Source organism: Carassius gibelio, chromosome B14, assembly GCF_023724105.1.
Source record: "Carassius gibelio isolate Cgi1373 ecotype wild population from Czech Republic chromosome B14, carGib1.2-hapl.c, whole genome shotgun sequence".
In the NCBI taxonomy this organism is placed as follows: Eukaryota; Metazoa; Chordata; class Actinopteri; order Cypriniformes; family Cyprinidae; genus Carassius; species Carassius gibelio.
The window spans coordinates 9,811,643-9,833,421 of record NC_068409.1 but is presented as its reverse complement, the minus strand read 5'-3'; the positions used below and the strand labels follow the sequence as shown (position 1 = coordinate 9,833,421).

Here is a 21,779-nt window from a genome sequence, read left to right as displayed (position 1 = left end):
CTTTTTCCAGTAACGCACCCAGACGAGATTCTCAGTTCCTCCATAAATAAGTGGGCAGTTCTTGACCAGAATAAACTGCAAAGTCGAGCAGATTGTGTTTCTGTGAGACTAAAGAGAAGTATGAACTGAGAAGAGAGTAAACAAATGTGAGAGAAGGAGAGATATTAATAGAGCAGGAAGGACAGAACTGATGTTTGTGGGTTATCTAACAAACACAGAGGCGCTACAGATAATTACAGTGGAAAGAGATGAAGCGCAGCCGTCAGCAGAAGTCCGGATGTTTGGACGCTCCATCTGTCCGTCCACATATAGTCGGAGAGAAGTTGCTGAGCTCAACCAACCCGTCACCTTCAGATAAACAAGCATCCGAAACTTCAGCTAGAACCCCGTGAACTACTTCAGATTCTCTCTCTCTGATGTGACATTAGCAGGCTGGTCATTTTTAATGAGTTCTGCCAAGTTCTGGGTAAATAAATTATGCTGCTAATTAGACATGAATTTAGACACTCCCTCATGTGCTTCCAACTCTGGCCTGACCTTCTTCTGTCTGTCTGTCTCTCTGCCTCCATCAAAAAACTCGATTTTTACATTTTATGCTGAAATCGTGAGCAATGCCTCGCATGCTATGGTGTTCATGATTGTCACAGTTTTATCCATAACCTAATTTACATGCCAAACTGAAATAAATTTGAACAAATGATTGAACAAATCCCTAATACCCTATTATGGTGTAAGAATCATTACAGAGATAATTGACTTTTTTTTTATAATTTTGTTGAAAAAAGTGTTTTTTATGTTAAACTAAACTACATATTAAAAATTATACATTGGAACGCAACAAAAATAGCACAACTTTATCTAATGACTTTATTCTTTAACCAGTTTGAACATTTAATAGTATAAATAATCAAACGAATTATATATTTAATGTAATGTATTGTAAAGGTCACTTAAGTCACTTAAATCACTTAAATCACTTAAGAAATGTTTATCTATTAAGTTTTATTTTTATTTAAATAGTGTTTGCTTTTGAAAGATTTCATCTTTTTTCTCTGTTATAGTATAGGATTTGTTTATATTGAGATGATTGACTAAAAAAAACATGTTAAATTGATGTTGAAATTGATCTTTTTTTGACACTTGAACAGTTCAATGTAGGTAGGTTTCATGAGAAAGCAACAATTTGAGCAAAAAGCTGACAAAAAATGTTGTGTTTGGTGGGGAAAGAGTTCTTTGAGGTTTATGAGCACCTCTTTGTTTCTTTTGGTTCTCAGATTGAGAAGCTCTCTAAAGATCTCAAAGAAGCCGAAGCGAAGGTCATCATCATGCATGTGCCTGTGGCTCCACCCCCCAGCCAATCAGCTTCCTCGGTGCCACCTCCACCTTGCCCTGCTGGAGCCAGCCTCCCTCCTCCTCCTCCCCCACCTCCTCCTCTACCAGGACAGACGGTCATGCCCCCACCGCCCCCTTCATTACCAGGAGCACCTGGTATGCCGCCACCCCCCTCCACCTCCACCTCTTCCTGGGGCAGCCAGTATGCCGCCGCCTCCACCTCCCCCTCCTTTACCGGGAGCACCTGGAATGCCACCTCCTCCTCCTCCTTTACCGGGTGCACCCGGAATGCCGCCTCCTCCTCCTCCTTTACCTGGAGCACCTGGTATGCCACCACCTCCACCTCCTCCGCCAGGGATGCCCGGTATGCCGCCTCCACCTCCTCCAATGGGCGGTCCTGGTATGCCTCCGCCCCCTCCGGGTGGGTTTGGTGGATGGGTGCCTTCTGTTCCACAGCTGCCCTTCGGCCTCCAGCCTAAGAAAGACTACAAACCTGAGGTGCAGCTGAAGAGAGCCAACTGGAGCAAGGTGTGTATGTTCCCACACGTCTGCACCTCCTATTAATGCCAGTACATTTTCCTCATCAGCGTCACTATTAGTCTAACAAGCATTAGACAACTAGCTGCAGCTGTTTAATGCTCAAACTAGGTGTTTGAGATGTATATTATACCTACCTTAATAAATAAAGTTAATGAGTTATTAATTTATTTTAATAAATGCATTTTTTGATCTACTTAAAACAAGAAAAAAAATCAATGGTTTGCCAATGGGGTAATAAAAATAAAAATAATATTCTCTGAAAATAGGACATGACATGGATCTTATCAGCACCACACACTTATTTTTTATATTATAATATTATTATCATTTATAACATTTATAAATTATATTGGAAAATATGTTTTTAGTTTTAAACATAATTCTAACTAAATATTAAATTCAGCCATTTAATATATTTATTTAGCTCTTTTTTTATTTAAAATTATTCGATTTAATACTTAAAATGATAATAAAAAATAGTTTACTAATGGTATAAGAAAAATAAACTTCATTTGAGAGATTTTCTGAAAATAAGACATACACTTGCCTTATCAGCATGACTATTAGTCTAATGTCTATAGAGAAATATAATAGAATAGACATAGAATAGTGTTAAATAAAATTGAAACTTGAACTAAAACATTAATTGAATTAAAATAAAAAAAGAAACTTGAACTTATTTTATTTTAGCTACTTATCAAGGCAGCCGTTCTCATTTCTCAACTCATTTAGTTTAAGCTAAATGTTTAACTTTGATTTAACTAAAATAAAATGAAACAAACTATATAGACATTTTAAAAAGCATTGTCATTTATACAACAAAATCTGTCAAACTTGAGCTAAAAGTAAAACATAAATAGAAAAATTGTCTCAAAGAATAATAGATAGAATAATCTAGAATAATATTTTCTCAAAGAAAAATAGAAAAATATAAAACTCAAAGTCTACAGTAACTCAAATACTAACTCAAAAACTGTAATAGTATATCAGTGATACTAAAATAGCACTGATCATAGATGCATTGCACAAGATTTTTTGTGGAAATACTCAGCATTATGAAATACATCACAGGCAAATCATGCATAATTAAAAGTGGTTTATTTCTGCGCATTTGGCTGGATTGCTTTCATAACAATTTTAAACCCCAGTTGAGATAATTGTTTTTTTTTTTTTTGCATTCTGGTGCACTGTCTATTGTTTGTGTGTGTGTGTGTGTGTGTGTGTATATATATATATATATATATATATATATATATATATATATATATATATATATATATATATATATATATAATCACTTTTATGTAACACAATTCTGTAACTTTCAGTGCAGCACACAACAAATAAGTATACTATATATTCTCTAATACATTCTCTGAAAGCAAGACTTGCACAGTTTTGCTTCTCAAGTAAACTGATCTTGGTTTAGATATGGAAACCAAAACAAAAAAATATATACTGATAAAGAAGATCTTTCTGTGTGTGCGTGTCAGCATAGCTGTAGTTTCAACCGTATGTCGCCCACTTGGAGTGGAAGTGACACGCGTGACGATGAGCTGTTGATCATGAACACGCTCCTCTCCTCCTCTGATCTCTCTCTCTTTCTCTCTCTTTCCATCTCTGGCTTTTCCTCGCCCTCCACAAGAGTAAAAACATCAAAACGGTCCTGTCTCCTTTTAGCCTAAAGCTACTCTTTAATGGCTTCAGTGGAATTCATGAGTGTTTAGAATCTCAGTGGTTAGAGCTCTTTGAGGATGTCAGGGAAATAGCTTTTTAATAAGCCTGTGTCTTTTGACTGTGTCTCGGAAAGATAATTAAATTGCTGGTAGAAAGGACAGCATTCTTTTGTAATTTAAATTAACATTTTTTTCACTTTCCTCTCATCCTCTCAGAATAGTCTTGTTATCTCACACCACCCCTGACTCTCTCTCTCTCTCTCTCTCTCTCTCTCTCTCTCTCTCTCGGGGTAATTAGATGCTGCTGTATCATTAGAGGTTGTACCTTGTCTCTGTGTTGTAACCTCTCTTTGCCTCCTCCACTTTCCCCTTCTATATCTTATTCTCCACCTCTCCTCTCAGATTTATGTTTCTGTTCACATTTCAGTAGAAATGGAGGTGAGAGATGCTGCACTTACATAGTGACAGTCATTTAAGACTCTCTCTGACTGACTGTGAATGTTAAACATTCACAGATGCTTCGTCATTGCAATGCATTGTTCTTGAGTGCTTTAGTTTCAGTATGATTTTGGCTCATTTTATAAGCAGGGTTCTTATAGGTTCTTACTAAAATGAAAAGCATAAAAACATTTTGATTACTTGAAATACAATGATTTCAAATTTAAACATTTGAGAAAAAAAAAACAAGTGAAAAAAAAAAAAAATAGTCACCTGAGGTAGTTACCTGAAATGGTCTCCCAACAGTCTTGAAGGAGTTCCCAGACAGATGCTTAGCACTTGTTGACCCTTTTGCCTTCTGTCTGCGGTCCAGCTCACCCCTAAACCATCTCGATTGGGTTCAGGTCCGGTGACTGTGGAGTAGGGATGGTATCGTTAAGGTTGTAACGGTATTACTACTCTTACCAATACTGCTTAACGGACCGGTACTTTAACGGTATTCTTATCGTTACTTTGTTTTGTGTTACTGTGTTACTTTGTGTTGTGTTTAGGCAGTCGAAAAATTTGCATTTCTCTGTCTGCACATAATGCACTTTTGAAAGATGCTTTGAGAGATTGCTTGTGTTCCCGCCCTTACATGCAAAAATGTTGTTGCACTTAGGACAACCAGCGTTGTTTGCATCAACTCTAGTGAATTATAACCACACTTTGGAACGTTTTGCTGTCTCCGCCATCGTCACTCTTTGTATTAAGCAGGAGTTTTCATACTGATTTTTTTCCTTCGGGCACTTGTGCTCTTGAGGAGTCTGCCGTTGCTAAGCAACCATGACCTGCTCTCTCCATGAAGACGCGGAAATTTCAGCAATGGATAAATGGATTTGCAGCACTAAAAACTGCTTGCAGTAGCACTGCTACTAAACTAATAAAAAAATCCACATACAGCTATCAACAGTTCCTTGATCTTGGCTGATCTTGGCTTTCAACGTTGTTACGGAAAAGTTGAGGAAGCTACATGACCGGGACATTTAGACGAGCACTAGAGGGGGTTTAGCCTAGGGATGGGCATTTTCCGCAAATATCACATTCGAATATTTGAGCTCACAAAAAACGAATATTCGTTTATTTAAATTAAGTTTAATGAGACAGACGTTATTTTTCAGTAACATTTATTGTTTCCGTCATTTTTGAACAAGCTTACACACAATAAGCTTGAACATTACACATCGTGTTTTGTAGCTGAAAACCTTTAACAATGCGTGCAAACAAACAAAAGTACAGATTAAAAAAAAAAAAAAAAGAAAAATAAATGAACAAAGAAAAAAACGTAAAGCAGCCTGCAGCAATTAGATTATTGTAGAGAATGTAGCTTACACTTAACTTTGAAACTTTGAAACTGTCAGCAAATCTTTTTTGCTTTTTTTCTTGTTAAGAAATACGGGCATGTAAACACGATCGGAGGAAAGTCGGCTCCTTAGTCTGTTAACAATAAGGCCGGCCGCGGAGAAAACGCGCTCTGACGGCACAGACGTTGGTGGGACTCACAAATAACGGTGTGCTAAGCGAATAAGTTTTGTGAAGTGCTTCGTGTTTTCGTTTCACCACTGAATGGGATCCTCATCCGGTGGAATACATGGCTCCAGCAAGAACTGTTCTCACTTGTCTCGGCTGGACTCTCTGTAATCATCGCTGAAGAACTGGCTCAGCCTTTTCCGACGAGTGAGCCTTGCATCCTCTTCATCGTTGGTGATGGCGGCTGCATCTGCACCACTCGCATCAAGGAAAATGTTTTGACAATGTTCAAAGAAGTTATTTTTCTTAGTTCTCTCATGTTTTCATCAAGAAACCCGAGATGTTTGTGCAGAGGGTCTTGGGCAGACGCGAGAAGTTTCAACTGCATTCTCCAAGTTAGCGGTTGTTATTCGTTGCTTGAGAGATGCCGCAACAATGTTCTTCAATTCGGTCACTTTCTGTGATTCTCCATGGCATATTTGAAGTACTGTAGAAGACCGCAGTTCTTATTCGTTAATTATTTTTTGCTTGCATACATATTCAAATATGCCATGGAGAATCACAGAAAGTGACCAATTAGATTTTTTATAGGGACTTTTTTTTTCTTTTATTTTTTATGGCAAGCAAAAATATAGCGTAATTCGAATATCATTTTTATTTATCGAATAATTAGAGCAGAGCGAGTATTCGAATGTTCGACTATCCATGCACACCCCTAGTTTAGCCAATCACAACACACTGGGCTACCTAACCAATCAAAGCTTGCCTGTTTCTGAGGGAGAAGCTTCATAAAAGAAGGAAATGATCAGCGTGTTTCTCAGAGAAGGGACAGAGCCGTTTGGAATAAAGCTAAATTATGTGAAATGCCATGGTTTTTTTTGTGTTTTTTTTTAAACAAAGCATTAACACATGTTAGACTGCACCTCATAAACACAATCAAGCCTAGAAAAATAAATAAACACTGGCCCACCCCTTTAATCATTTTGAATCTAATTGACTGCAGTGGCTGTTGGTTGAAATAATTATTACTCTGAATGGGGAAAACACATTTTAGAATATTTTAAATACACTACTGTTCAAAAGTTTTGGGTTGGGAAGATTAATAAGTGTCTTATGCTCACCAACGCTTTAAATGATCAAACACTAAAATATTACTACTATTTAAAATACTTGTTTTCTATTGTTAAGTATTTACAATTTAAATTTATACTTTTATATAATTATAATTTTAACTTTTTTTTTTTTTTTTTTTTTTAGCATCATTACTCCAGTCTTCAGTGTCACATGATCCTTCAGGAATCATTCTAATAAGCTGATTTGCTGCTCAAGAAACCTTTCTGATTAGTATCACTCTTGAAAACAGTTCCTGCTTCATATTTTATTCTGTAGAAATAGTGATGCAATTTATTTTTCAGGATTATTTGAGTAAGTTCAAAAGAACAGCATTTATTTGAAATGTAAATCTTTTGTGGCATTATAAATGTATTTATTATCACTATCAGTTTAATGCATTCTTGTTGAATAAAAGTATTAATTAGTTTCACTCACTAAAACTTTTGAAAACTTTTGAACAGTAGCCTACATGCATGAATCAAGATATATTTATTATTAAAAAAAACTGTGACACCCCCCTCCCCCACTATATGGCTTAGCCGTATTAGATAACAGAGCCACAGGACCATAAAAGACAGAATGATGGACATTAGAAAGGTCTGTGCGATGTGCATTAACAGCCAGAGAATGATAGAATTACAGAGGCAGCGAGTGTTTTTTTTTTTGGTCTGGTCGTCCCAGCTTGCATTGGGACTGTGTCGCCTTTCCCTCCTTTGTGCGTAAAATTGGGATCCGTTTTAATGAGTTTCACCCTCTTTTCTTCTCGGTCTATTATCATATTCTGTCTTCCTCTAATCCATGTTCTACATTTCTCATTCTGTTTTTGGTTGGTGTCTGAAGGCGGTTAGTCAGAGGAGCAGCGCTCATATCCTGACAGCTTGTTCGCTGCTGTTAAACTCATTTTACTCCCAAGACTTGCAGCGTTTTTCTTCTGTATAAATGAGGTTATGAGTTGAGACTGTGATAAAGCGCTCGGTGGCGTTTCATCTTCTCGAATGGGGTGAAGTAAAGCCCCGGACTCCAGAATCACAATCTATGGTCCATTAGTCAGTGCAGCATCTATAAATGAAGGAGAAACACATTTGAACCGCGTGATCGTATCAGCGGCGTCTGCTTAATGATATTGTCCTGATACCAGGGGCGCATTAAAGCAATAAGCCGACTGGACGGGATGATGTTAGGCACAGTGTCGCTGCATAAACGTATTAACAGTAATAATCATGCGAAGCAGTTCCTCTATCATGTGTCATTAGCTTAAGTGTGCGATGTTTATGGTTGTGAAACAACATGCTGCATTAATACAGCGCTCGGCTGATGTGCATCACAGGTGTTTGTGTGGATCAGCCAATCACAACAGCTGACAATGTGACTCGTCCAATCAGATTTGAGATCCGGAACTGTTGCACATGGTCATTCGTGGGGTTTGATCTCATGCAGATGGATAATTTTCTTTGATTTATTGTGTCTCTTGCTGTGTTGTTATTGTCAACTAAAGATGATAAAACAGTTTTGTTCATTTAGATAAAGTTGATATAAAACTAAAGTTAAAGAAAACAAAAACTTGGTTAAAAATGATTCCTTGGCAACTACCTGAAAATTAAAATGAATTAAAGGGCTGGATGGATAGATGGATAGATTTAGATAGATCGATTTGGATGGATAGATCAATTTAGATAGATATGATGGATAGATAGATTTAGATGGATATAAATACAAATGACAAAAGCATAAGCAAACAGAAATATTAAAAACGTACAACTTAAATTAAAATTGTATGTAAACAAATGTTACCTATACTATTATAAAGGTTTATGAGAGTATAGATATCTTTCTTGACCGATGTCTTGTGCTCCATTTCATAACATTTGGAGAGAAAAAAAAATACAAATTATATTAACATGGATGGAAAAACAAGTAAGTGCTGCATATGATTTGGATGGATGCATAGACACATGGATTGATGGATCACTGCTGTTGGTTGATTGAATGATTGATATGGAGGAGATGGCTGGATGTAAATATAAAGGAATGACGTTACTGATGGGTGTTGTTTGTTGTAGATCGCACCGGAGGATCTGTCTGAAGACAGTTTCTGGGTGAAGGCGAAAGAGGATCGCTTTGAGAACAAGGAGCTGTTTGCCAAACTCACTCTGACCTTCTCCACCCAGACCAAGAGTGAGTAGATCAGCCGTCCTCCAGTCACTTCACCCACACACACACCACACACACACCGTCACACATTAAACCTGTCTCTCTCTCTCCTCTGTCTGTCTAACTCAACACAGCCTCTAAAGGTAAGAGTCGGCCCTCGCTCCGTGCTTGCGCATCTGTGTATGTGTGTGTGTGTCCACTAAACCACTCATTCTGAGACACTGGGTCAAACATGGGTGACAGAACCAGGGATGTGAAAGAGATGGGTGTCATCTCAGTGTAGAGCACAACATCAGGACCAGTGCTGAGTTTGATGACAGAGACACGTGTGTGTGTGTGTGTTTACTGAAGGAGAGGGGAAATCTTATGAAAATCCATCTCAAAACTAAAAGAAAAACAGCAACAACAATCAAACACATTGTTCTCTTAAAATGCAAAACAAACAAAACAATTGTAATTTTTTAATTTATTTATTTATTATTATTGCTTATTATTTGGTTTTGTTTAAATGTTATTATTGTTTTATATTAAATATTAGATTAAAAAAAATACAACTGAAGTAATTGAAATAAAATAAGAAACACAAATAAACAGTAATATTACAAAAACCTTATTTTGTTTATATACTATTATAAAATATAAATAAATGTACATAATACTTTAACACTGATTTCTTATTTTGATTTCTTAATATTTAGATTTATTTAATTAGAGGCATTTTGGGGATTATTGTTGATTAATATTTAGTTGGATATTTAATTATTGCTTTTTATAATAATTTATTATTAATAATTAATTTAGAAATACGTTATCATATTTAATTATTTATTGATACATTTTCTTACTCTTCAGCAATAATTGTTACCCTGACTTATAAATGCATTGCGTTTCTGTGTTATACTATATATCACTTATGCAGTACAACATAATTTTGTAATTGATTAATTGCAAAACAGAAAACAAAGTCAGCACACTAAAGCTCTAAAAAATGCAAAAAAAAATTAAATACTGGACTATTACACAGTGCAAACATAACAGTGCAGATAAACTTAATGGCCCTAAAAGTAGCCTCTTCTTTCAGCAAATGATTATTTCCTTTTTTTTTCTTGATATTTTGAGGTGAAATATGACCTGCACGTCATCTTGAAGGGTTTCATGAGATTTGCCCAATGTCATATTTTTGGTGACTGTATGCAAAAGCCCCTCATGAATTAGAAATGAGCAAGAAGCAAGTGTCAGGTGTGTGTGTGTGTGTGTGTGTGTGTTTCTTGCCACCTGCTCTTTGTCCTCTATGACTGGCCTTTACAGTTTTATTGCATATTTATATCTGATACGATATACAGCACTGTCGACTTTAACAAGGTGTGTGTTTGTGTGTGCGTGAGGTTTTTAGGTCTGTGTATGTGGCTCAGACCTTCAGCAGATGACCTTCAAAGAGTGTGATGTTGTCATGCATCCGCCACGATCTCTCTCTCTCTCTCACACACACACACACACCGAGTGTTTTCTGTTTTGAATATGGAATACGAAACCTTGAAATGTCATCTTTGGCAGCTGTTTTCCTCAGGACCACCTGAGCACCGTGTGTGTGTGTGTCCAGCTGTCTGAGTTGATGAAGGATAACCTTTTCTGATATCTGACTGTAAATGAATGCTGCCCTTTCCAGATCTTCCATCTGTCCGATCCTGTCCATAAAACACGAGCGTTTTTGTGTGTGTGTGTCTCCGTCCTTGAGCAGGGTTCTGTTGTTCTCTTCTGTCAGGCGGCTGCAGTCGTATCGCTCTCTCTCTCTCTCTCTCGTTCTCTCTCTCTTTCTCTCCTCCAGTCATCTCACTCTCTCCAGCCAAGCAAATGCACGCCACTGACAGCCAGAGCTGACCTCTGACCTCTGCTCCTCTGGTGTGCTGACGGTGGGGTCACAGGTCGATGACCTCTGCAGTGAGGTCATGGCACTGATTGTTGATGTAATGCGACAGGACCCCGAGCGCATGATCTTCCTCTCTCTTTCTGTGGGTGTTTGTTACTGTTGCTCATTCTCACACTGAACTCCCATGGCAAGTGCTTTTAGCAAGTGTTATAAAAAATTACCTCAAAAACATTTTCCACTATGTAGATACACTGGTAACTGGACCTTCTCACTTTTTCTTCTCTGCCGTTTTGTATTTTTGGACATTTGCTTGTCTCGGTGGATTTCAGTTGAATTCACTACCAGTCAAAAGTTATTGTAAGAAAGATTTTGTAAGAAGTCTCTTCTACTCACCAAAACTGCATTTATTTGGTCAAAAATGCAGTAAAAATAGTAAATTATAAAATATTATTATAATTTAAAATTACTGTTTTTTATTTTTATTATTTGAATATATTTTCAAATAAATTTTTTCCTGTGATGGCAAAGCACATGCCATTTACTAGTGAACAGTCCAATAATTCATGCACATTAGTGTTGTCATGGTACCAACATTTCAGTATTCAGTACCGAGAAAATCCACGGTTCTCAGGTACAAATTTTGGTACCAAAGCAAAACACAAAAATATTCGAATTAAAAAAAAAAAAAAAAAACTTTTTATCACTAAAAATAAAACCAATACCATTCTTTATATTTATTTACAATTGTGTTTAAAGTTTTTCTACAAGTAATATAATTATGAAAAACATTAAACAAGTTTCACCCAAATTGAATTTGGCTTTTTATAAATAATTAAAATTAAAACATGGAAGAAATATTGTGTTATTTATTTCTTAAAAAAATAACGTTTTATAATTTTTTTCCAGCACAATGCCTTTATGTAAAAATTTACTTTTATTTTGAAGGATTACCGTGAATACTTTTAAATTGACACTGGTTTTACTCAAATGAAATGGTAAAATGCTTGTGAAGTGACCAGTTCTGGTGATGTTGTTTGTGTGTTTATGTCCTCATTGAGATGCCAGATGCTGAAATGACTGCAAGTGTCACACGCTTCAGTCTATGAAGTAAACAAAACCGCACATCTCTGCCATTCATTCATTCACACAGAGACACGCAGAACATGCAGGATTCATATTTCAACCAACTTTTACGGCTTAACATTTACAGATAATGGTCCATTATGGAGATTTGATTGTATTAATTTATGCTAATTTTGACAAATTCTGTGACTGTCCATATTAAAATGTAAGTTTAATTTTCATGACTGGATTTTGAGATTCCGTCCACTTTTTCTGCTTCGAAGAAATCATAGCACTGTATACTTCAAGAACCTGGTTAACCAGGTCCTCGGTACCACTGGTTCTTAAAGAAACCTGGTACCGTAACATTTACATTTTTTTAGTACGGACTTGGTACCGAAGTACCGGGTCTTTTGACAACACTAATGCATTATTTTTTGTTTTGTTTTACAATTGAATTTTATTTGTCTTGTAATTACAAAAGCAATCATGATAAATCAAAAAATGAGTGTTAACTGATAATACTTTTTTTTTTTATAAAAATTCAATTTTTATAAATCTCTTTACTGTCTCTTTTGATCAATTTAATGTGTCATTATATATATATATATATATATATATATATATATATATATATATATATATATATATATAATAAATTAATAAGTGGATGCATAACACAAAGTGGATGCATAACACAAACCCAGGCAAACGTTTGACTGCAGTATCTTCTATTCTATGCGCCTTATTATCCGGTGCGCCCTATATATGAAAACAGTTCTAAAATAGGCCATTCATTGAAGGTGCGCCTTATAATCCTGTGCGCCTTATAGTGCAGAAAATATGGTAGTTCATTTTTCTTCCAAAAAAAAGAAAAGCTTGCTGACTCCAAGCTTTTAAACAGTAGTGCATAATAATATAACATTTACATTACATTTAGTCATTTAGCAGACACTTTTATCCAAAGCAACTTACAAATGAGGACAATAGAAGGAATGAAAAAAAGAGAATTGATAAACAAGTTTATAACAAGTCTCAGTTAGCTTAACAGATTACACATAGCAAAGTTTATTTTTTATTTTTATTTTTTGTATAATGAATAGAAAAAAAACAAAAAAACAAAAACAAAGATGGAATACAAAAAAATAGAAAAGCTAGTGTTAGTTTTTTAAAGAAAACAAGCAATTAGTAAATGTATATACATGTGTAAAAGGGACACAATATTTTTTTCTTTTTTTTAAAGAATAGAATTTGAATATAGAGTACTTGAGTAAGAAGGTAAAATAAAGATGGATGAGATGTGTTTTTAGCTGATTCTTGAAGATGGCTAAGGACTCAGCTGCTTGGACTGAGTTGGGGAGGTCATTCCACCAGGAGGGAACATTTAATTTAAAAGTCTGTGAAATTGATTTTGTGCCTCTTTGGCATGGCATAATAAAGTGACGTTCACATGCAAAAAAAAAAAAAGTGACGTGACATTCAGCCAAGTATGGTGACCCATACTCAGAATTTGTGCTCTGCATTTAACCCATCCGAAGTGCACACACACAGAGCAGTGAACACACAGTTATCAGCGAATCATCAGACTAGAATGAGATGTAGAGTTATCAGTCATAGCAGTGATATGAAAAGCCATGTTTCTGAATGACAGAACCTAATAATGCCATGTAAACAGAGAAGTGGTCCAAGAACTCAGCCCTGAGGCACCCCAGTAGTTGCGACTGCAATATACACTGTTTTATTTTATTAAAAAGAGCAATAATTACTAAAATGGTATAGAAATACTTCAACTGTTAAAACATCAGTACAAAAAATATGTAATAGAAGAGCAATACATTTCTGTTTTAGGAATAATAAATAAAGGCTCAGACAGCACAGTTCAATCTAATAAGAAAATACATTGACTGGTCCAAAAAAAAAAAAAAAATTAGATAATGTTCAAATTTGATGCTTTTTAATGTTTGTTCTTATGGTATCAAAATGGTGTCAAATATTGATATGTTTAAATGTATTGGCTTTAAGCTAGAAAATTCAGTATTGTGGCAACACTGTATTATACATTTCTTTCCATTTCAGAACAGTTTCTGTGTTCACGCTTACAATGCACTGCATTCAAAGCATGTAAATACTTTGTTTTCTAATGCCTTTTGTGATCTTTTCTTTGCTTTTGCTTGTGGATTATGACAGATTTTTTAATTTTCAAAATTTTTCAGTCCATTTTTGCTGATAATATATAGTGGAAGTGCAGTTTTTTTGTTTAATTAACATGGAATAGATGGCTTATGTCACTTGCCTCTTTAAAAAAATCACACCTTGTTAGGATGCGATGCATAAATATTTAAATACAGCACTTATCTCAACATGAATGATTCATAAAATCATGTGTATTATTGAGGAATGATGTGATGTTACTTTACTAAGTGATCAGAGACACCATTTTCAACTGCAGGAACAGAAAATAAGTGAAAAAAAAAATCTCATAGATCCACACGGAAAGAACTGAATTATATCTACAGACTTGAGACCACCTAGCAACCACCCAGAATCGCATAGCAACAGCTTGGCAAACACATCGTGCATCACGGCAGTGAATTTTGCACAAGCACTTGATTTCATTGAAAAATATAAAAATGTAGATTGCCTCCACTGATCACATTTATAGTCACTTTTGAAGGCATTTTCAGGTGCTTTTAAGGAGCTGTGTGAGTTTTGATGACTGAACTTGTTCAATTGCAAAGAGAGAGAGAGAGAGAGAGACTGATGGATGCAGCATATTTTTTTATAGTCTGCAGATGGAGACCGGTTTTATTTTCCTGCAATTTTCCCTCTATTTTATGCGATTAAAAGTGAGTGAGGTTTGTTTCACGGCTTCGCTGTGCGCGTTTTATTGATTGGCTTTCTCTGTGTGTCTTGTTGCGAGTCTTTTAATGTTGCTCTCCATCTCGCTGGCGGCCTGCTTTTCCCGTCTCCACGGAGACCAGCGAGTCCCTCAGGAACTCGTTCACGGCTCCCGGCAGCCGCTTCAGCCCCTCACCTCTGCTCTCACACACACACGACTCCTCTGATGTATATAGCGACCTACTTTATCATCCCTCACACACACACACCAACACACACACTCGTGCTTGGTCTCATCTCATATCAGTCCCTGATGTCCAGACGCACTTAGAGTTATAAACCCAGAGCCACAAGTGTGACAGCAGAGGACACACACATACACAGCTCTCACTGTATTATAGTGTGTACAAGTCATGTCAGAAAGATCATATTTGAGTTAAAGGCACATGAACACCTTATAGCCACACAAAGCCTTAATTATGAGTTTGAAACACTGAACTTTTCCATGTCATTAAAAAAACGTTGGATGTGATATTCCTTAGTCAGGTTAGTGCCGTATTTTTTAGAGGAATGAAAACAAGGCTGTGAGGCACAGAAGTACAGTGGTTTAGCTACATTAGCTGACAAAACATATAAGTGAAAACTCCCAAACAAAGTTTTGAATCAGGTTTTGAAAGTTGTGAGTTGTCGAGAATTGGTACAAATTGTGTAATCCAAATGTTTATGCACTTTCAGGAAGAAAGAAGCATTTTAGACATTAAGAAGAATTAAGGTGTATTTATTTATTTTCATTTATTTGTTTAATGTAGTTATTTATCAGTTGTATATACAGTATATACTGTATATACAAGTCAAAATTTATGTGTATATATACAGTATTCAACATTTGAAGTTGATCAAAAAAGTTCATTGAAGAATCCTAATACAAGAATGCATTTTGGGTCTAGGACAACTATGAAAGGTTTTGATCCAAATGTTGACTACTTGTGTGTGTGTGTGTGTGTAATATATATATTATAGTGGTCGAAAGAGATAGTTTTTTTTTTGACAGCCAATGCCGATATCTTGGAAAGCAGGGGGCCGATAGACAGATATAATTATTATTATTTTTTTTTTACATTTTTATAAATATTGAGGAAATTTTAAATCATTTGACAATACTTTAGATTGTATCAGCCGATGCCGATATTTGAAAAATGCCAAATATCGGCCGACCACTAATATATATATATATATATATATATATATATATATATATATATATATATATATATATAAACAAAATGTATTCAGACACCTTCAGCATTTCTCACATTATCACACTTTATTCACTATAGTTCAGTTAAATCTGTCGGAACAAATTCATCTTGATAATTTCAGATAACTTTGATAGAAATGTAATGTAATGAATTAGGTTGAATGGCTGTCAGCTGTTAGGTTCACATTGTCCAACAGGGACAAAAGCAGGTAAGCAGGAGTCCGGGTCTCTCTCGCCTTCCCTGAGTTTTAACAGACCACCCCTAAAGCATGCTGTGAATTTAGAGGGGGTTAATTGAGAATGAATGGGGGAAGGTTACGTGAGAGGAGGTAATGTCTCCATCACAATATGATTGGATATGACTGGTTTTATTTGGCTAATTGGTTCATGTGATAAATTCCGCCTCTTGTGTTTGTGCACTTTTGCGAATCCGTCTGAATGAACAATATAATGGTGTTATTGGGAAGACCAATTAAAAAGTAAACAACTCATATGCTTAGATATAAACACATTTTTTAATGTCAAAATAAGACTTGAAATGGCATGAAAATGTGATCCGTGGGAGTTTTTGGTGAGTAATCAGATCGCTTATTAAATCTCTGTGTCTGTGACCAATATTTACCAAGCTTTGATGACTGAAATCCCAAAAATAGTTAAGAGCTAACTAATTAAAAAGAAAAGTTAAACAGAGGTTCACAAATTAAATATATTGATTTAATTGATACTGTCTTGAGTTATTTTGTAAGAAATTTACAATGCTCAAAAACACTAAATTGATGAGGTTCATACTTGTCTTTAATAAAAATAATATTGATTACTTTGTTAATGACAAGATAAAAATTGGATTTTGTTTCTGTGTAAATTTTTTATTTTTATTTTTATCAAGAAAATGTGACTGGGACGAGAATTTACATTTCATTTATTAAATATACCAATATTAGTGGTGGGCCGTTATTTGCGTCAATGTGCTGCATTAACGTGAGACTCTTATCGGGCGATAGAAAAAATATCGCCGTTAATCTATTCTCAAAGTTGGGTTGAGAGCTGGGTCTATACTAGGCAAGCTATTATGACTTTCACCTTGATATTTTAGCGCGGATGTATACCTAGCCGAATCTGTAGGGGGCGAGAACGAGTCTTTAAACCTGTGTGTATGCCTACTGTGAAATTACCACATCAAACGTGACGTGCTAACATGGATGCAGCTGAAGCCGCCGATTTGCTTCAGGGATTTTTTTTTAAGAAGCTTCCCAATGGAAACCTCAACAAGACTCGTGCCTGTTTCAAACATAATCCGTCTGTAGTGCGTATGAAGTCCGTGTGCGTTTACGTATGTGGTGCAGAAGCAACACGGACTCATACTCATTGTGCTTTCAGACGGAGTATGTGTGAAACAGGCGTAAGGTTGTGGAATTGGTTTACAGCTTTCTCAAACACTTTGTGATGTATTTTGGAAACAGGAGATAAGCCCCTGGTCTAATGCACAACCTGGCTTGAGAAACCCTTTCTTAAAGACTTACTTTTAGTCATTATTTAGTTATATATAGTCATATATATTTATTTTATTTGGGTAGCACACATATTCTGAATACCTGTGGCAGAATTCAAATGAACCATTTTGATCTAGATTATTCTAGATTAATTCTAAGATTACAGTGAGATTAATCTATCTATCTATCTATCTATCTATCTATCTATCTATCTCTCTCTCTCTCTCTCTCTCTCTCTCTCTATTTATATATACATATATTAATATCAGTATCACCTGCTGGAATCGCTAAATGGTTAATCACTAAAGTAGTATTTCAAAAAATCAATATAGGACACAAAGCATTTTTAGGCCATTATTGTCTTTTTGCATAGTTAAAAGTGATTTGTTTGTGAGCCCTGTATGTTTTCATGAACATTTATGACACTAAACGTGCATCTGCACTTTCCCAGCATTTAGATCGATGCCTTCCTGCTTGACCCTCATTTGCTAACCTGTTTGTAGTTGATTAAGTTGTTGGACGTTTAAAGGTCGTCAGGATGTTTTGCTGTCATCCTCCTCCAGTCTCAGAAGAATGTTAATTGAAGGCTACTTACATGAAACAAGTGTCTTAAATTCTTCATCCTGAATATGAACAGTTGTTTGGCTGTTATTACAGAGCATATTAACATTGGGAAATTTTAAAGGTACAGTAACACAATTCAATTGTAATTAAAATTTAACTAAAAATAATATAAATGTGCATTGATTTATGCACTTCACTAAAATATTTTCAAATATTTTGAACTTCTTTACCAATTAAGTTGTATTGCTTGTTTATTATTTGGGTTTATTGATAATTCATTATTGCTTTTATATTGAAAAAATGAAAACTGTATTCTTATTTACATGAGTTTGATGACTTAAAACAAATTTTAACTTAAATTGCAATGATTAGGTTCATTTCATTGTCATTAAAGTGAAAAAGATAGATAGATAGATAGATAGATAGATAGATAGATAGATAGATAGATAGATAGATAGATAGATAGATAGATAGTGATAGAGTGATGTAACTTAGACATGTTTTCATGAGTTTCACCCTTTCGGTTTGTTCTGGTACATACTCTCCTCATCTTTCTTGTCCCCGGAAGACAGTCATGTCTAAATCCTTCATAAAATTCTCTTAATATGTTCTTGTTTTGGTCCTCACTGGGCTGCTGGAACACCTCATATCCTCATATCGCTCATCTGCTGTGTTTGTCTCAATCTTAATGTGTCCATCATAAAACAGTCTACAGAATAGACCACCTGCTTTATCCATTCCCAGAAGCCCAGATATAAAGTCAGGTCTTAATGTCCTCATAAACCCAGAGGTTCCCTGAAGTGCGCTGATATGAGCATGTGTGTTTGTATGGCCTGTTCCTATCTTTGCGCTGGTTTTGTGCCATTAACTGCTGCTTTACGGTCCCTCAGAGTCTGTCATTCACTTATATTGGAGGCCGTTTTGTGTGGCTCAGCTGGTGGGATGTAGGAAATTGCTCTTGACCGGCCTATCCAAAGTAAAAGGATTTCTGTAATATCTTCAAAATGTTCTTCCTGCCATTTTATTCTTCTACATCAATCTCTTTTTCTCTCCATCTGGTTATCTGGCATTCAAATGTTTTGTTTTTCTTATTATAACTGATAATGAAAAAAGGATGAAAACAGGATTTTCTTGCACTTTTTGAGATAAGATTTGAAAGACAAAAACTATTTTCCTGTAACAAATTACAATACGATTTGAATTGACATACAAAATTAACTATTTTAAAAACATTACATACCATGAACTAATATTAAACAATATCACTACAGCATTTAACCCTTAGGGGACTAAGCCCTTTTTGGTCCGTTTTCTCTATTTTTATATTTTTATATTTCGGCTTATAAACCATTTGTAATGAGGATGGACCACCATGTGTTTGGTATCTATGGATTCAGAAGACCCTAAGCTACCATAAGCATGCATGCAATATGTTTATATAAAGGAAGTATGAGTGAAACATTTTACAATAAACTAGAGAATTTCAAAAATGAAAGTTAGATTTTTGTCATTTATTACTGAAAAACACACAATATAGAACAGTTTTTGAACAAAGAAAATATATTTTTTCAAACTCTTTGCTTGACAGAAATGTGTTATTGTTTAATCAAATGTGTAAAGAACAATTAAATAATTAACTTTTTTTAAAAACAGTCCTGGGCATGCCAGTGAGCAAAGCAAGGCCTCTCCAGGCCTTTCCAGTAATTGTTCCAGAGCTTGTTCTGCCGTAAATCTTTTACTGCTTGCCATTTTGATAAAACAATTCTGTAATAATACTGTATCTCTCTCGAATTTATCTCTTTGTGCTCGGTAACACTCCGATCGCTTTCTGCTTTCTCCACTTGATGCTGATTCTCAGATCGCTCGAATTTAGCTCTTTGTGCTCGCTAATACTCCGATCGCTTTCTGCTTTCTCCACCCTGATGCTGATTCTCTGAACGCTTATTGATTACATGTCTTTTACTATAGTCCAGCCAGCTTTTACAAGGCTACAGCAGAGCTACAGAGTCCTCTGAATGGCTAGAAGACATAACCTTCCTCTGATTGGGTTAGAAAAAGACTCCTCCCAGCGGCAATTTTTCCATTGGCTGTTGCGTGTTGAATCTGCCTAACACAATCGTTTTCATTGGCCTGTTTACGCAGTGGTATTGCGCAATAAGGGAAGTGTTTTCAGCGGAATCTGAGGAAGACGGCAAAAAAAACGCATCTCTCTAGCATTAATAGTTTTTGAGATAACTACACATTTGTAAAAGTATGCCATTTTGGGCGGTACCGCCCAATCCGTCCCCAGAGGGTTAATCACCCTCATGTCGTTCCAAACCCATGAGACCTGTTTTTCTTCGAAACACAATTTAAGATATTTTAGATTTAGTCCGAGAGCTCTCAGTCCCTCCATTGAAGCTGTGTGTACGGTCTACTGTCCATGTCCAGAAAGGTAAGAAAAACATGTGACATCAGAGGGTCAGTTAGAATTTGTTGAAGCATCGAAAATACATTTTGGTCCAAAAATAACAAACATTACTAATAAATGCTTTATTCAGCATTGTCTTCTCTTCTGGGTCTGTTGTGAATGCATTCACAGCACTGCAGTGACACTACTGACATGTTATCTTTGTAATTGGACGCACCAGAAAACACGTCAGCAGCTGCATACATCAGCAGCGTTGTGAACGTACTCACAACAGACCCGGAAGAGAAGACAATGATGAATAAAGTCGGCGTTTTTTGAGTTTGGAACGACATAAGGGTGAGTCATTAATGACATAATTTTCATTTTTGGATGAACTAATCCTTTAAGTGTCACTGTTTTTCCTCCAAGCCACAAAAAAAATGCAAAAACTATTTGGGGATTTCATTGTTTGTTATATCAGATCCATTAGCATTTTAAGTATTATTTATATAATTTTTATCTAATGTTTAATTATATTAAAAACATATATATATATATTTTTACTTTTTATGTGCTTTTTCATTTATTTTTTTATAATACTGTTTGATTTGTGTATTTTTATTTCTGTTTCAGTTTTATCTAAAATATTTAAGTGCTTTAACTTGACAAAGCAACATAATTTATATTTTTAATAATAAATATCAAATATATAAATATCATAAAATATTTCTGTTACTTGAAATAAAGTTAATGTACATTTAACAATTTTCAATCACTTGATCCATTGTGATGAACAGAAGAAAATTAAAACATTGGTTAATTGCAGTCTTAAAGGTACAATAACTTCCTTATTCATGGAGAAGCTGGAAGTTAAAAAAAAATAAATAAATGCATTGAAAGTCACATTTATTTCTGTAGCACTTTATACAATACAGATTTTCAAAACGTCTTGGCTTTAATATGAGGAAAGGACAATAATTTGATGTTGAAAATAGTCGTTGTTGTAATATTCACCAATTATGAAACCAATTCAATAAATGTTACCTATATAGCCATTAAGTTAATTACAGAGTTTATTAAGTAACAGAGGGAGAAACTTGTTTTCTGTTGTTGTAAAGCACTTATGTTATACCTGGGTTTGAGATTTGTGTAACCTTCTTATAATGTAAAAACTGGAAAACAGCTGTGAAAACAATAATAATGTCCATAAATCACAGCCAGTGTCTCGGGGAGAGTAAATTACTGCCAGTGTTTTGGGAGAAGAAAATGAATTTTCTCCCTGCATGAAATTAATGCTGTTAATGTTGAACAAATGTGTTTGTTTACAACTAATATTAGTCAGGTTTCACATTGGTAATTGATTTTCTATTAAAAGAACTGGCTTTGTAAATTTTTGAAGAAAATCTGAACTGTGATGCTCTGGGTGTTTTGGTTGGTCATTGTAGTTGGTTTCCAGGAAGTTGCTTGCTGTTGCTAAGGTCTTCTGAGATTTAGAGTGTTGCTGCTGAGGCGTCGCTCGATGGTTTCTTATTCTTACACCGTATTCCTACAC

General features: G+C 35.3%; 1 protein-coding gene across 1 annotated transcript in view; it reads left to right on the top strand.

Moving 5' to 3' along the window:
* Positions 1-21,779, top strand: part of LOC127971203 (protein diaphanous homolog 1-like) — a 106,546-nt gene that overhangs the window by 40,461 nt on the left and 44,306 nt on the right. The window contains 3 exon segments of the mRNA XM_052574043.1: positions 1,275-1,499; positions 1,501-1,860; positions 8,669-8,783. Of these exon segments, the coding sequence (XP_052430003.1) occupies positions 1,275-1,499; positions 1,501-1,860; positions 8,669-8,783 (700 nt within the window).